This window comes from Capricornis sumatraensis, chromosome 8 (assembly GCF_032405125.1).
Source record: "Capricornis sumatraensis isolate serow.1 chromosome 8, serow.2, whole genome shotgun sequence".
NCBI classification, from domain to species: Eukaryota; Metazoa; Chordata; class Mammalia; order Artiodactyla; family Bovidae; genus Capricornis; species Capricornis sumatraensis.
In genome coordinates this window covers 44730820-44747264 of record NC_091076.1, presented here as the reverse complement: position 1 = coordinate 44747264, position 16445 = coordinate 44730820, and the positions used below count along the sequence as shown (strand labels likewise).

The 16445-nt window shown below is 43.2% G+C and overlaps 1 protein-coding gene across 1 annotated transcript; it reads left to right on the top strand.

The window, feature by feature from the left end:
- The first annotated feature begins 3911 nt into the window (after nucleotides 1–3911).
- Nucleotides 3912–5150, top strand: LOC138083528 (upstream-binding factor 1-like protein 1). The gene has a single exon (XM_068977388.1). It carries the CDS (start codon nucleotides 3912–3914, stop codon nucleotides 5148–5150), a length of 1239 nt encoding a protein of 412 aa, XP_068833489.1.
- Nucleotides 5151–16445: the final 11295 nt, after the last annotated feature.

Genomic DNA, 16445 nt, shown 5'->3' with positions numbered 1-16445 from the left:
CTTGGCAGGTGAACACTTAGCTGTGGAATGAGGGCTCTAATTCCCTGATGAAGGACCAAATGCTGGTCCCATCCACTGGGAGCATGGAGTCTTAACCACTTAACCTCTGAGAAGTCTCAGAACTGGTCTTATTGTAACTTGGAATTTCTACATTTCCAAATGAGAAAACTTTCCTGATAGTAGAGCAAATCTGATACATTTGGGAATATGTTGATGTGCTAATCAAAGAAATAGATTCCCCTTACATTCAGTTCAGTTGAGTTCAGTCGCTCAGTCATGTCAGACTCTTTGTGACCCCATGAATCGCAGCACGCCAGGCCTCCCTGTCCATCACCATCTCCTGGAGTTCACTCACATCCATTGTGTCCGTGATGCCATCCAGCCATCTTATCCTCTGTCGTCCCCTTTTCCTTCTGCCCCCAATCCCTCCCAGCATCAGAGTCTTTTCCAATGAGTCAACCCTTCCCATGAGGTGCCCAAAGTACTGGAGTTTCAGCTTTAGCATCATTCTTTCCAAAGAACATCCAGGGCCGATCTCCTTTAGAATGCACTGGTTGGATCTCCTTGTAGTCCAAGGGACTCTCAGGAGTCTTCTCCAACACCACAGTTCAAAAGGATCACTTCTTCGGTGCTCAGCTTTCTTCACAGTCCAACTCTCACATCCATACATGACTACTGGAAAAACCATAGCCTTGATTAGACGGACCTTTGTTGGCAAAGTAATGTCTCTGATTTTGGATATGCTATCTAGGTTGGTCATAACTTTTTTCCAAGGAATAAGTGTCATTTAATTTTATGGCTGCAATCACCATCTGCAGTGATTTTGGAGCCCAAAATAATAAAGTCTGACACTGTTTCCACTGTTTCTCCATCTATTTCCCATAAAGTGATGGGACCAGATGGCATGATCTTCGTTTTCTGAATGTTGAGCTTTAAGCCAACATTTTCACTCTACTCTTTCACTCTCATCAAGAGGCCTTTGAGTTCCTCTTCACTTTCTGCCATAAGGGTGGTGTCATCTGCATATCTGAGGTTATTGATATTTCTCCTGGCAATCTTTATTCCAGCTTGTGCTTCTTCCAGCCCAGCATTTCTCATGATGTACTCTGCATAGAAGTTAAATTAGCAGGGTGACAATATACAGCCTTGATGTACTCCTTTTCCTATCTGGAACCAGTCTGTTGTTCCATGTCCAGTTCTAACTGTTGCTTCCTGACCTGCATATAAGTTTCTCAAGAGGCAGGTCAGGTGGTCTGGTATTCCCGTCTCTTCCAGAATTTTCCACAGTTTATTGTGATCCACACAGTCAAAGAATTTGGCATAGTCAATAAAGCAGAAATAGATGTTTTTCTGGAACTCTCTTGCTTTTTCCATGATCCAGTGGATGTTGGCAATTTGATCTCTGGTTCCTCTCCCTTTTCTAAAACCAGCTTGAACATCTGGAAGTTCACGGTTCACATATTGCTGAAGGCTGGCTTGGAGAATTTTGAGTGCAATTGTGCAGTAGTTTGAGCCTTCTTTGGCATTCCCTTTCTTTGGGATTGGAATGGAAACTGGAGAAGGGAATGGCAAACCACTTCAGTATTCTTGTCTTTAGAACCCCCTTACGTGAAGGTCACTTAAATTGAAGAGTGTCATTGTCAAAGAAGAGAGAAAATTCAATTGTTAGAGTTCTCAGAACTGAAAGTTGTAGTTAAATAAATAATAGTGTTATGCTTAAGAGTTATTTTTATTAGAGATAAAAGGAACTGAATTTAATAGAATGAAATAGAACATTGAACGTAAGTACCTGTGTTTAGTGTAGATACACTCTGTGTAATACACTTTTTGAAACACTGTGTGTGATGTGTCATTGTTTCTCAGGTTGCTCTGTCAGAGGCGGTAAGAGGACTCTTCTTGTGTGAGTGCAGGAGACACGTGCAGAGAAGGGCTTCCCCTGCGAGCACCTGAAGTACCTGCGCCTCCTCCACAGGTCAGTGTTCTTATTTGTTCATTTCTATGAGCTTCCAATGAGACATGTTTCATCATCTTTCTATCTCAGCCAAAACAAAGAGTCCCTGGCTTATTGTGAAGTAGTGAAGTGAAAGTCACTCAGTCATGTCCGACTTTTTGAAACCCCACGGACTATCCAGTGCACGGAATTCTCCAAGCCAGAATACTGGAGTGGGTAGCCTTTCCCTTCTCCAGGGGATCTTCCCAACCCAGGGATCAAACCCAGGTCTTCCACATTGCAGGCAGATTCTTTACCAGCTGAGTCACAAGAAAAGAGTCTTGTTGTATACAGTTGTATTTAATATGTCTTATTATAATGTCTATTGACCTCACCAGAAATGAAATATTGATCACTTAACTCTTTTTCAATCCTTACATACATGTGTTTACCCTTCTCCCCTTTTCATCTTCACTTTGTATTTCTTTTATGTGTTTCTTAGATGAATTATATCAATTATCATCTCAACTGTACATTCAGTCTTTGGCCATCTGGACTTTTCTTAGAAGGGAGCTATGCTCAGAATCCTAAAGAGTGTTAGTGTTCTAGAGAATATTGTATTCACAGTAACATTGAGCAGAAAGCACAGAATTCCTGTCTACATCCTACCTCCCAGAATACGTGCATGTTTTCCCCCCGTTGCCACATTATGTCTCAGAGTGGTGTGTTTATTATGATTTAGGAACCTCCACTGACACTTCATTATCACCTGAATTCTATGGTTTCACATTAGTGTTCACTCTTGGTATTGCACATTCTGTTAGTTTTCACTGATATACAGTGACAAGGATCCACCTTTATAATATCCAGAAGTGTTAGACTGCTGAAAGTCACTTGTGATCACCTATTCATCAGTCCCATCACCCTAACTGCTGGGAAGCAAAGTTTATTTCACTGTCCTCATATTTCTCCTTTCTTTTTTTCCATATATTTCTCTTTTCCTGGAAGGTATCATAGTTGGACTCATGAAGTATGTATGCTTTTCAGCTTAGCTTCATTCACTTAGAGATATGAATAAAAGAATACTCCTTGTCTCTTGATGGCTTGATTGCTCTTTTTTTTTTTTTTTTAGAACTGAGTAACATTTCTTGGCCTTGATGTACCACAATTTCTTTATCCATTCATCTTGGTTGTTTTCAAGTTTTCTAATTGTGAGCAAAGTGGCTATAATATAAACATCCCATTGCAGGTAATTTTTTAAAAATTATTTTATGGATATAGGTTTTCAAATGATTTGGGCAAATACAAAGGAGCATGAGTCTTGACTTACATTGTAGGAGGATATTTAGTTTTGTAAGAAATTGCCTTATTGTCTTTCAGAAGGTATGTACTGTTTTTCATCACCTTAGGAAATGAAACAAATTTCCTGATATTCCACCCTCTCAGTACTTGGTCCTTCTTTGGGATTTTGACCATTCTTGTCCATGTGCTGTGGTATCTCATTGCTATTTTAAAGCCCTCTTGCTTGTCAAGCATTTTAATTTTTAACTTCCCTTCCTTTTCTCTCATCCTTTGTCCTTTGAGTGAGTCCCAAGGTTTTTGTTCATTTTCTGTGTAAGACCTACTGTGGTGAGACTGGAAGGCAAGTTGGGGTCAGGCTTGAGGATTTTTAATAGTGAAAAGAAGCTTCATAATGCTCAACAGGACTCTCAACTCAGAGGATGGGTGGGCTTTCATTTCTATTCTTGAGGGTAAATGAAATGACAGAAGGGACGTATTCCAAGCTGGCTGTGCTTCTCTCCTGTGTCACATAGGAGAGTAACTTTCCTTTTCTTTCTCCATAGAAACAGAGGATCACACACAGTGCAGGACTTCAGAAATAACTTACCTACTGAATCTTGAGAGTGAAGAAGCTGAAGATTCTGCTGAGGTGTCTGAACTGCGGGGATCACATAAGTGTCCCAAAGACCTATAAATGGCAATGCCTAAATGCCAAGATGACTGGTCCAAGGAAGACATTGTGCAGTTACTGGAAAGTATGGAGAAAAGCATTGCATCCAGTGACGGGCACACGTTCAAAACAGCCCAGTCAGTGATGGACTGGGAAAAAGTAGCTTTTAAAGATTTTTCTGGGGAAATGTGCAAACTCAAATGGTTAGAGGTTTCCCATAAGGTGAGAAAGTTTCGCACGCTGAAAGAATTAGTCTTGGAAGCTAAGCACAATGTTAACAACCCTTCCAAAGAACACAAGAAAACACAACAAAACACCAGAAAACACAAGAAACATGCTTATTTGTTCAAGAAGTCCCTGAAAGCATATCACCACATTTCCCAAGTGATGCGACCCCAGTACATTCAAAAACACCCCAAGATAAGCAACCAGCAGGTGACCAGGGTTCTGTCCAAGGAACACATGAAGGTGCCTGAACATCTGAGGGTGAAACACAGTCAGGATCTTGAGAAAGATAAAAAGGATTTTAGGGAGAAAGTGGCTCTGTTCAGAGCACAGCACCCTGATCTAGTCCCAAACCCGGAGAAATCTGGTGTCCCCCAAAGAAGTGAAATGAAAGTGCCAGAGAAGTTTCAGGAGAATGTTCAAAAAGTGAAGTCTTCCAGAGAAAACAATTTACCCATAAAGTGGAAATTCCACAGAGAGCCAAAGAAGCCCCCGATGAATGCCTATCACAAGTTTCACCAGGATCTCTGGTCGAGCAGGGAGCTGAAAGTGGTGCCCCCGAGGGAGCGCATGGTGGAGATCAGTAGACGCTGGCAGCAGGTCCCCCAGGACCAGAAGGAGCTTTATAAGAAGCAGGCGGAGGAACTGCAGACACAGTACAAGGTGGACCTTGATCTCTGGCTCAGGACTCTGTCTCCTGAAGAATATGCTGCTTACAGGGAGGCGACCTGTGCTAAGCGTAAGAACATGAGCATGACGGGGGGCCCGAACCCCAAGATTAGAAGGATGGGTCTGCAGTCCCCATCATCAGGGAATCTGCAAGGAAGGCTTAGAGAGGACCCAGGGCTTCAGACTGCAGATTTAGTATCATCAGACACGACTGGAGAACATTCTCCTGCCTCATGGAAATCCGAGAAAAATGTGGAAGAGCAGGAAGGCAGCCACTCCTCAGCCCCCAGCAGTGAGGTTGAAGATGGCGATTCTGAGCCAGAGGACCATGGCTCCAGCTCTTCGTCCCTAGGAGACTCCTCTGACTCGGATTAAAACTGAGTTTAGTTCACAAGCTGAACAGACAGAACTTTCCACAAAAGTCCATGGGCTCTTCTCTCTATGCCTCTTCATTGCCTTCCTTCTTTCCCTCCCTCTTCATACAAAGTGGGACCTCTTGGAAAGAAGGCATCTTGTGCTGTAATCTGTGGCCTCTCCATCTACCCCAAGTTCACCCTGAGAGAAAGTCAATGCAATGATGCCTCATGGAATAAACCCTGAGCTGACTGGGCTGCGGGGCACCCTGGACTAGACTGAGCTCCCTGAACTGGAAAGGCTTGCTCTCCTCACCCTCTGCCTGCCAGACATGTGAGGGGCTCCAGTGGTCTGTGAGCCCCTTCTCTGTGATCTTTCCTTCAGGACTCGGGCAGTGAGCTGGGGAGGGGAGATCTGATTGACTGAAAGTAGGAGACTTGCCTTAAAGAAAGGTGTCAGACCCTGATGTCTCTGGCCCTTCTCTCTCAGGCGAGGAGCTGGCCCTTCCTTACCTTGGAAGTGGGGCCAGCACGTGGGCAGCAGCATTTCCATGTGTGTGTGCATCCCGTTAACTGTCCATGAGATTTTCTCAGTGATCAAAACCTCAAAATTAAAAATGTGTAACCTCTCCATCTGAATTAGCTTTTCCCTCCTCTGACCCAGTGGCCCTGAGTTTTCAGGCCATGTCTCAATTTCTGCAGGTTTCTGCCCCAACCCCTTCCTCCTGCTCCAGGTTGTAAGTGAATCATGTTTTTACCATAGACTCAAATTGTATATATTAGGACTTGTATAGTCTGTGTGTCAGTATTTTAGTTCACAGTTACTAAACTGTTTGGGAATTCATCTACCACTATGATACATTTTTATTATTTTGGTTTATTGATGTATTTGAAAGTATATTTAAAGCTAGTGCCACCTCATTAAACTTTTTTTTTCTAAACTTTGCTGCTTATTTTCATTTTTTATTCTCATGGACAATTAGTATCACACAAGTATATGAAAGTGTTGAATTTGGAGACTTCCTCTTCATCCATGATATCTTGGTGTATTATTTTATTCCTCATAAAAATACACTGGTGAAACTTACTGTAGAGCACATGGAACTCTGCTCAATTTTGTGTGGCAGCCTGGATAGGAGGGAAGTGTGGGGAAGAATGGACACAGGTATATTCATGGCCAAGCCCCTTTACACTTTACCTGAAATTACCAGAATATTATTACTTCTCTCTCCTCTCTCTCTCTCTCTCTCTCTTTTTTTTTTTTTTTTTACAGATTTATTTACTTATTTTTCACTGAGCTCCATCTTCTTGCAGTGCAGGGCATGTTACCAGTTAGGGGGAGCTGGGGCAAATCAGTGCTCAGTTTCTCCCTGGGGTGGTTTCCCTGAGTTTGGAGCAGGGCCCTAGAGCAGTGGCTCAGTAGTTGTGACACGTGAGCTTCAGTGCTCCAGGGCTTGTGAGATCTTCTGGGACCAGGAATCAAATCCCTGTCCCTTGCATGGGAAAGCAGATTCTTAACCACTAGACCAGCAGGGAAGACCTACCACAGAATTATAACGGGCTATATTACAATACAAATAAAAACTGTTTAAAGAAACAGGCAGGAAAACACAAATACTAGATGAATATAGGCTTCTTCTAACAGAAGAAGACAACATTGGTTAAAATACCAAAATATGTATTTATCTGTAGCTTCACCTATACAAGAACTGGGAATAAACCTCCAGTCTTATAAGATCTAATTTAGGATTGGATTTAGTGCTTCCAAAATGACTTGTTCACAGTTCATTCACATCCACAAAATGTTAAGCGGATTTCTTTCCTCTAGGAAAATCTAAATATATCTTTTGGTTGAAAAGACCCAGGGAGGAAAGCAGGAAGCACTGCTCACTGCCTGCCAGACAGCTTCTCCCTTTTATTCTACAAATGGGATTGTAGCAAGGATCTAGCAGCTCAACCCCAGACATAATGCTGCCTCTTTGGCTGTGGGACCCGGCTGCTCCACGTCATTAGACCTTCCTTCCCAGAGCCTGCCCAGCCTGCACTTCTGACCCCTGCACTGTGGAAGGACAGGCAGCAGCAGGAGGAAAGCAGGGGTCAGGGACTCACCTTTCAGGATTCTCAGGCTGCCATTTCCTCCTCCAGGAGATTTCCCATCCCAGGGGTCAAACCCACATCTCCCGCATTCCATGCAGATTCTTCACCCTCTGAGCCACCGAGGAAGCCCGGGCTTGGCTCTTAAATACTCCCATGAAATAAAATGCCTCTACTTTCAGGTGGTGACGCATGTTTTAGTCGACAGTTTCCATCCAATCCCTGGGACTCAGGTGAGTGGGGACAAGACACTGTGTATGGGTTGGGAAAAGGTCTTGGAAGAGCAGGGCAAATGACAAAAAAATGAACAAATTGAAACATGGCAAATATGCTTCATTCAGTGATTTTACAGAAGATCATAGCAGAAAGGTATCTTCTCAGGTGGCTCTGAGGAACTGTTCCGAAGTTATAAGGGGAGCCAGAGTACATAAGGTCATGGGCTGAATAAACATTCAGAAAGCATCAGAAGATTCTGGGGATGATGAACATGACACATTTTAAATTAATGATTTTCATGCTTTTAAACAATTGTTATTTATTTATTTTTATAACCTTCTTTATTTGTTTGCTCATTTTTGGCTGTGCTGGGTCTTCCTTGCTGAGCGCAGCCTTTTCTGGTTGTGGCGAGCAGGGGTACTCTCGAGTGGAAATGCGTTGACTTCTCCCTTTGGAGGCATCTCTCATCGCAGAGAGTGGGACCGGGGTGTGGGCACCAGTGGTCATGGCCCCCAGGCTCTAGTCGGGTGCTCAGTAGTCATGGTGCTTGAGCTTAGTTGCTCCACAGTCTGTGGGGTCTTCCTGGACAGGGATCCAGCCTGTATCCCTGGCGCTGACCAGTGGATTCTTAACCACAGGACTGCCAGGGAAGTTCCTTTTCATGCTTTTCTCTGTGAAAAGTGGTAAGAGTCTGGGCTTATTGAAGTTATGTTTATGATATGCATCTTAACTCCCTCAGATCACTGTCCTGTTTTCCTCTCCTTGAACTCCTCTCAGGGCACAGTGTTTGGGGGGACTGCAGTGGATAACAACCTTTTGCTGAAACATCCTTTGTTTACTGAAATGACAAGTGAAATATTTATCCCCAAGCAAAAGCCTAGGAGAAGACTGGAAGTAGAACTGAGTTGCTGTTCAGTTGCTCTGTCATGTCTGTCTCTTTGTGACCCCAAGGAATGCAGCATGCCAGGCTTCCCTGTCCTTCACCATCTCCCTCAGTTTGCTCAAATTCATGTCGATTGAGTTGGTGATGCCATCCAACCATCTCATCCTCTGTCGACCCCTTCTCCTTCTGCCCTCAATCTTTCCCAGGATCAGTTTTATTTTATTTTTTTTGCATAATGCTATATATTTAATGGTATTTATGATTAGTTATTATAATTTTAATTAATTTATTTATTTTAATTGGGGACTAACTACAATAATGTAGTGGTGTTTGCCATACATTGACATGAATCAGCCATGGGTGTACAGGCATCACAGTCTTTTACAATGAGTCGGCTCTTCCAATCGGATATCCAAAGTACTGGAGTTTCAGCTTCAGCATCAATGCTTGCAATGAATATTCAGGGTTGATTTCCTTTATGATGGACGGGTTTGATCTCCTTGTAGTTCAAGGGACTCTCAAGAGTCTTCTCAAGCACCACAGTTCGAAAGCATCAGTTCTTCAGTGCTCAGCCTTCTTTATGATCCAACTTTCACATCCATACATGACTACTAGAAAAACCACTGCTTTGATTAGAGAAAAGCCTGCTCACACCTGTACTGTAAGAAGCTGACGTCTCTGCAATGACCCTGGACAGTATCACGAAGGTCCTGAATATGGTGTAGCTGGATTGTATCCAGGAGGTGCAAGTCACCTGGATCTGGCATCTGTCCATCCTGGCCACGTTTGCTCCTCTCCTCGGTCATACAAGCAACATGCAGAGACCCCATCTCTCCCACATTCACAGTCTACCCGTGAGGAGCAGCAGCAGGAAGTTGTCCAATTTCCCCCTCGGTTTCTAAGTGGCACCATCTCCAGTCTCTCTGTCTAGACTCTCCCTCCTTGTCTGAACCTGCCTGGACCAGATGCTCAGGTGAGGGTGGACTGCTGCCTGGGAAACAGTCAACACAGCACTGGCATGTCAAGCACGCCGGGTCCTTTGTGGCTCTGTCCTGAGCTGTGGTGTCACTTCACCTCGGAAATCAAGGGGGAGGAGAGGAGACAACACACTGGAAATCTCTGTATGGGGCGGTTTGTATCCAGTGAGGGCGGGCATGGGTTCTTCCTTAGGAAGGGAAAGCTATGTCAGAGGACTAAGAAAACAGGTAAGTGAAGAGGGCATTAAAGAAGGGAAACCACCTCAGACCCGAGCAATTTGAAAGAAAAGGTCTGAGGAATTCCCTGGTGGTCCAATGGTTAGGACTCTTCTCTTTCGGGGCTGAAAGTCCAAGTTTTATCCCTGATGGGGAAAGTAATTTTCACAACCTGTGTGATGTGGCCAGAAAAGAAAAATGAAAACAGAAAGTTCGGGAGAGAGACAGAGAGAAAAGCTCTGTGCTTACCAGATTCTTGAACACAATGAACTTGTCTCAAATCACCAGTCCCTAAAAGAGTGCCTGTTGCTCCCGATAAATTAGTTAATAATTGAGAAATGCATAATTCTGAGAGGACTGTAGTGGAGCAGGAGCCAGAGATCATACAAAGCTGCAGGGGGTTTGCAGGAGATGCAGAGAGGTACTGCCAGGCCAAAATGAGATGGGTCATGCTGGGTACTGACCTTCAGGAGGCAGTTAGTAGGACTTTGGGCCAATCACCTATCTGACAACTTTAGCTCAGTTGCCACCCTGAATTCTCAAACCTAATTGCTTACTTTCTCCCCAGATGTCCAAGGACCCCCCTTGGGCCATCTGTCAGTAACGAACTGGCAGCTTACAGAGTCAGACTTGCCCCATCTGTCCCAGAGCCCAAACATGCATCAGCTCAAAGGCCTGGATCTAAGTGGGGTCACCATAATGGACTTTAGTCCTGAGATCCTCCATGTTCTTCTGGAACAAGCTGCAGCCACCCTTCAGGAACTGAACTTAGAGCAGTGTGGGATCACAGAGTCCTAATGTGAGTCCATCCTGTCTGCCCTGAGCCACTGTTCAAGCTTTGGACCTTCAGTCTCTGTGGGAACATCCTCTCTGGCCATCCTGGAGAAGCTTCTGAGTCACATCACTGGGCTGAGCAACTTAAGTGATGAGTTTGATCCTGCCCCTCAGAAGAGCTGCAGCCTTCATGGAGCCCTCCACCTAGGCCGACTCGTCCAGCTTCAAGATAAACTCATTGAGATTATGTGGGATTAAGACATCCAAGGTCCATCTGGCTTAGCTCCAGCCTGTGGCCTCACTGGGGCAATAAGACATTCGATCCCGAGGAGCCCTTTCTGTACCACTGTTACACTCCTCCTAGCTGGATGTGTCTGTCAAAGTTTACTTCTGGTCACCTGAAAACTAAAATCTAGGCAGTAGATGCATCAGGAATGGAAAACCAATCCTTGGTTTCAGACATCAGCTCAACGTGAATGGAAAGGAAAGATGGTTCTGTGGGGATGATGGATTGCAAGGGGAAATGTAGATTCAGGGAAGTGTTGGAATTTTTGAGATATGTATTTATACAATCAAATATGCACCTCAATTTTTGGAGCTGCATGTGGGTTTGAAACCCACATGTTGGAATTTTCCCTGTGTAGATGCTTCTAAAGCAATTGTCAGAAATAAAGAAACTCTCATTGAAAACCAACTGCTGCCTTCCCTGATTTAGTACTCTCTTTTTCAGCTTATACCTCAGCAATCTCCAGTTATTGATTTTTTTTTTAAAAGCACCGTATCGTGTATGATCCAAAACTTTACCAATCTTGCACATTCTTTCTTCTGTTAAGAGCATCTCTTAACCCTTTGCTTATTTCTTTGGCTTTCCTGTTCCTCACTGTCTCCCAGAGTTTGCCCAATTTCTTGTCCATTCCACTGGTTTTACCATCTAGCCATCTCATCCTCTGATGCCCTCTTTTCCTTCTTCCCTCAATATTTCCCAGCATCAGGGACTTTTCCAATGAGTCGGCTGTTCACATAAGATGACCAAAATACTGGAGCTTCAGCTTAGCATCAGTACTTCCAATGAATATTCAGGACTGATTGCTTTCCTGGTGGCTCAGTGGATAAAGCATCTGCCTGCAGTGCAGGAGACCTGGGTTCGATCCCTGGGTTGGGAAGATCCCCTGGAGAAGGAAATGGCAACCCAGTCCAGTACTCCTGCCTGGAAAATTCCATGAACTGAAGAGCCTGGTAGGCTACACTCTATGGGATCGCAAATAGTTGGACAAGACTGAGCAACTTCAGTTTCAATTCACTTTCCTTTAGGATTGATGGGTTTGATCTCCTTGCTGTCCAAGGGACTCTCAAGAGTCTTCCCCAGTACTATAATTTGAAAGAGTCAGTTCTTCAGTGCTCAGATTTTCTTATGGTCCAACTCTCACATAGCCATGTAATGGCTACTGGAAAAATCATAGCTTGACTATACAAAGTCATGTAGGCAAAGCAGTGTCCCTGCTTTTTAATAGGCTGACCCAGTTTGCCATAGCTTTCTGTCCAAGAAGCAAGCATCTATTCTTCAAACCTCAGAATTTTATTGTTTTTCTTGCTCAGTCTCAGGAAAATTAAACAGATGTAGTAAAAGATATGGTAATTACCACAGAGATGGAAATTCATATCTGTGAGAATCATGATCACCATGCCGAGATGTCCAGAGGGTTATCACTAAGATGAAAGCACTGATGATTGCAAAAATTTTTATTGTATTTCCCCTCAACATTCTGTATTTTATGGAATATTCTCTGTTATTAGATTCTTTTCCATGACCAGTGTTGAAAATAAAGGCATAATCTTTTTAGAAAATCTAGAGCAAACATACAATGAATTGGAGAAATGGATACAGGGTTTAAGCAGCTTGCATGAAGAAAGAGAAAGAGGAGCTCAGTTATTTAGACTTCATAGGTAAAAAAGAATATATAATATTTACTTTCTCTGACATAGTTCACATAGCATAATGCCCTCAACATTCATCCTGCTTTGTGAAATATGGTAGGATATCTTTCTTTTCATGCCATAATAATACATATATACATGTTTGTACATATATATATATACATTTATGAGAAAGAAGTTTGGGAGAGATGCTTCTTCTATCTGTAGCATTAGAAAGTGTTTTTATTTGGGAAAAAAATTAAAAAGTATGGTAAAAAATGAAGTTTTCTTTCATAAGTAATATTCATGGACATATATATTGACCAGAAGAGTTATTTCTTCTATATGCTTATATTTGTGGTATTGACACTGGGCTACAATTGATTTTCCCCAAGTTGGGATTTTAATAAATAATAATATTTCACCAAAGACTGATGATAAGTTTTCCATGGACCATGCATTTATAACCATTTACTGATTTGTCAGCCTCTGTGGTCAGTTATGAGACCACAGGGACACTGTTTCTTACCATTTGGACAATATCTAACTTGGTAGCTTGTTAAGAAAAAAAAAATCAGTACATATTGGTATTTACAATCCAGCAATTTTGCTCCTTTCAGATGACTTGAAACATTCTGCCCATGCAAACGTATGCACATGGAAGCTTAGAGAAGATTTATTCCTCATTGCCAGTGCTTGAAAGGAACCAAGCTGTCCTTTAGTAGGTGAAAGAACCAATGAACTGTGATATATACAATGTAATGGTATTAAACTGTGAAAAGTCATGGAGGAAACCACAATGTCTATTACTAAGTGAAAGAACCAGTCTGAGAAGCCTACATACAGTGAGCCCAACTACCTGACATTTTACAAAAGGTAGACTCAGAGAACAATGAAATAATCAGAACTTTCTCCAGGAGTAGAGGTGGAGGAGGGATAAACAGGCAGAGAAGATATTCTGTGTGATTTTACAATGTCCTTATATACTTGGTAGAAGTCACAGGACACGCAACACTAAGAGGGAAGCACCATAAATACTTTCCTCGTTGAGTGATGATGACGATATGTCAATGTGGGCCCATCAGTTGTAACAAAGATATCGGTAGAATGCGGAATGTTGACAGTTTAGAGAGGCGATGCCTGTGGAGGGAGAAGGATTTAGTGGAAACTCTCTGCGCTGTGTCCTCTATTTTACTTTGAACAGAAAACTGCTCTTCAATGTAAAGTCTACTTTAAAAAGGATAATTGCAATCCAGTTCTGAAATCTTATTCTAAATATTTTTAAAGAAACTGTTTTTTGAATGATCTTTGAAATCCATTTTAAAGATATTTTTCTTTGGAGACTCCAAATCCATATGCATCCTTTCACTAAATTTTCTTTATAATTTTAAGACAGTGCGTATCTTCTATGTTTATATAATTTGTGTTAGTCACTCAGTCATGTCCAACTCTTTGCAACCCCATGGACTGTAGCCCGACAAGCTCCTCTGTCCATGGGATTCTCCAGACAAGAATACTGGAGTGGCTTGTCATTCCCTTCTCTAGAGGATCTTCCTGACTCAGGGATCAAACCCTGGTCTCCTGCATTTCAGGCAGATTCTTTACCATTTGAGTTACAGGGAAGTCTTTATGTTGATATAAATCCCAGCACAAATGCATTCACATTACAGCAGATGTTCATGGGATGCTGAACCCCACAGCCCTTCTTGCAACATTAATTCATGTCCTGTCCGCTGATGTACCAACAGGTCACCTAGGGGTCCTGAGCTCATAATGTCTGTCCCCAAAGAGGAGGGAAGTCTTTCTTATGACCAAATCCTGCCCCTTCCGGTGAAAGCTACTAAAGCAGCTTGGGGGAATTCTGATTCATTCATGGCCTCACATAAGTGCTGAGCCCTCCTTCTTTCCTTCCTGTTATAGGAATATAGAGTAAGCCTGAGGATCGAAGACTCCTGGGGGTGTCTGCTAGCAAGGGGAAAGAAGGCAAGGACTCATTTATTGAGCTCATACTCTATACCAGGTCCAGTGCCAAGGCCTTAACATGTTTCATCTTATTGATTTCCAGGATAAGGATTCCCTGGTAGCTCAGGCTGTAAAGAATTTGTCTACAATGTGGGAGACCCAGGTTCGATCCCTGGGTGAGGAAGATCCCCTGGAGAAGGGAATAGCAACCCACTGCTGTATTCTTTCCTGGAGAATCCCATGGACCGAGGAGCCTAGAGGGCTGTAGTTCATGGGATAGCAGAGTCGGACCTCACTGAAATGAGTTAGCACACAGCACACACAGATACTGTGCTTGCATGGTTACCTCCATTTTATGGAGAAGCAGAATCTCTTGCCTAAGATCCCCCAGCCCAACATCCACTCCATCCCCAGAGCCACCAATACCAGCTCTTGAATCTTCAGCAGGAGCCTTCATTTGGGTGCCCTTTGTTCACAGTCTCTGTGTTGGTTAAATTTCTGTGATGTTAAGAGTGGGTGATTCTGACAGGAGTTCCAGGAAGAGAGCAGCATTTAAACCCATCAAATGAGTGAAGACATCCACCCTCACCTACACTGTTGGGGTTCGTCCGATTCCTGGGGGCCTGAATGGAACAAGGTACAGTCTTCTTTCCCTCATTCTCTTCTTGCCCACGAACGTAGCCACTTCTGGCTCTTGAGAAGAGACTCCAGGACTTACCCGAGCAGTGCCCTGGTTCTCAGGCCTTTAGCCTCCCACTTGGAATTCCATCACAAGCTCCCCCCATTTTCAGCCCCAAGCATTGGCCTGAGATAAACGGATTTGCTGGTCCTCTCCTTTAGAGAGAGCAGACCATGGGACAGAATACAGAACCAGTGGGAATAGTGGGATTTCTGAGAATAGAGAATCCTATGTGTTTGCTTTCATCACTACCTGGAGATTCCTGGGGTGAAAACAGACAAACACGATAATGTATCATGAAGGGCACCAGATACAAATACAATGCAGGTTTCGTTATTTGTGACCATTTATTTCCAATCACTGCCCAAGAGTAATGCCCCATATGCATACAAGATTCCCTTCTAGGAAATTGATTCATGTTTCTCACGCTATAAACCCATGTCTCTGAAGGTCCCCTCACCAACCAGAGTCTGGATTTCCCCTTGCAGTCCTGTACCCTCATAGTATCATCTTTCCTTTCCGTTCACGTTGAGCTGATATCTGAAACCATGGATTGGTTTTCCAGTCCTGATGCATGGACTCATTCAGGACTCTGTGATCACACCACCCTAAGTTCAGTTCCTGGGGAGTGGCTGCAACTTGTTCCAGAAGAATGTGGGGGACCTCAGGACTAAAGTCCATCATGGTGACCCCACTCAGATCCAGGCTTTGAGCTGATGTATGTTTGGGCTCTGGGACAGATGGGGTAAGTCTGACTCTAAGCTGCTAGTTAGTTACTTCTGGGTGGGCCAAGGGAGTCCTCGGGCATCTGGGGAGAAAGCAAGCAATTAGGTCTGAGAATTCAGGGTGGCACCTGAGCTAAAGTTTTCAGATAGGTGATTTGCCCAAAGACAAGGTCCTACTAACTGCCTCCTGAAGGTCAATACTCAGAATGACTCATCTCATTTTGGCCTGGTAGTACCTCTCTGCAACTCCTGCAAACCCCCTGCAGCTTTGTATGATCTCTGGCTCCTGTTCCACTACAATCCTCTCAATATTATGCATTTCTTAATTATTAACTAACTTATCGGGAACAACAGGCACTTTTTTAGGGACTGGTGATTTGAGACAAGTTCATTGTGTTCAAGAATCTGGTAAGCACAGAGCTTTTCTCTCTGTCTCTCTCCCAAACTTTCTGTTTTCATTTTTCTTTTCTGGCCACACCACAGAGGTTGTGAAAATTACTTCCCCCACCAGGGATCAAACCTGGACTTTCAGCCCCGAAAGAGAAGAGTCATAACAACTGGACCACCAGGGAATTCCTCAGACCATTTCTTTCAAATTGCTCAGGTCTGAGGTGGTTTCAGAGACATTACTTCAATAAGAAGAGGAAGGTCATAAGGACCAACAGAGCCTCCATCCTCAGTTACACCTAAGATGAATGCCATTTGTGTCTGAACTGTGTAGGTTAAATTCATGAAACAAAACTCCAAAAAGGTATTTTAAATACATATGTTACATGTCTTTAAAATATATTTTTAAATGATAGAAATTAAAGCACTAATTAAAATGTTTGAGTTCAGGCAAAACTACACTGAGAGGCAAAATTAAACCTGAAACGTG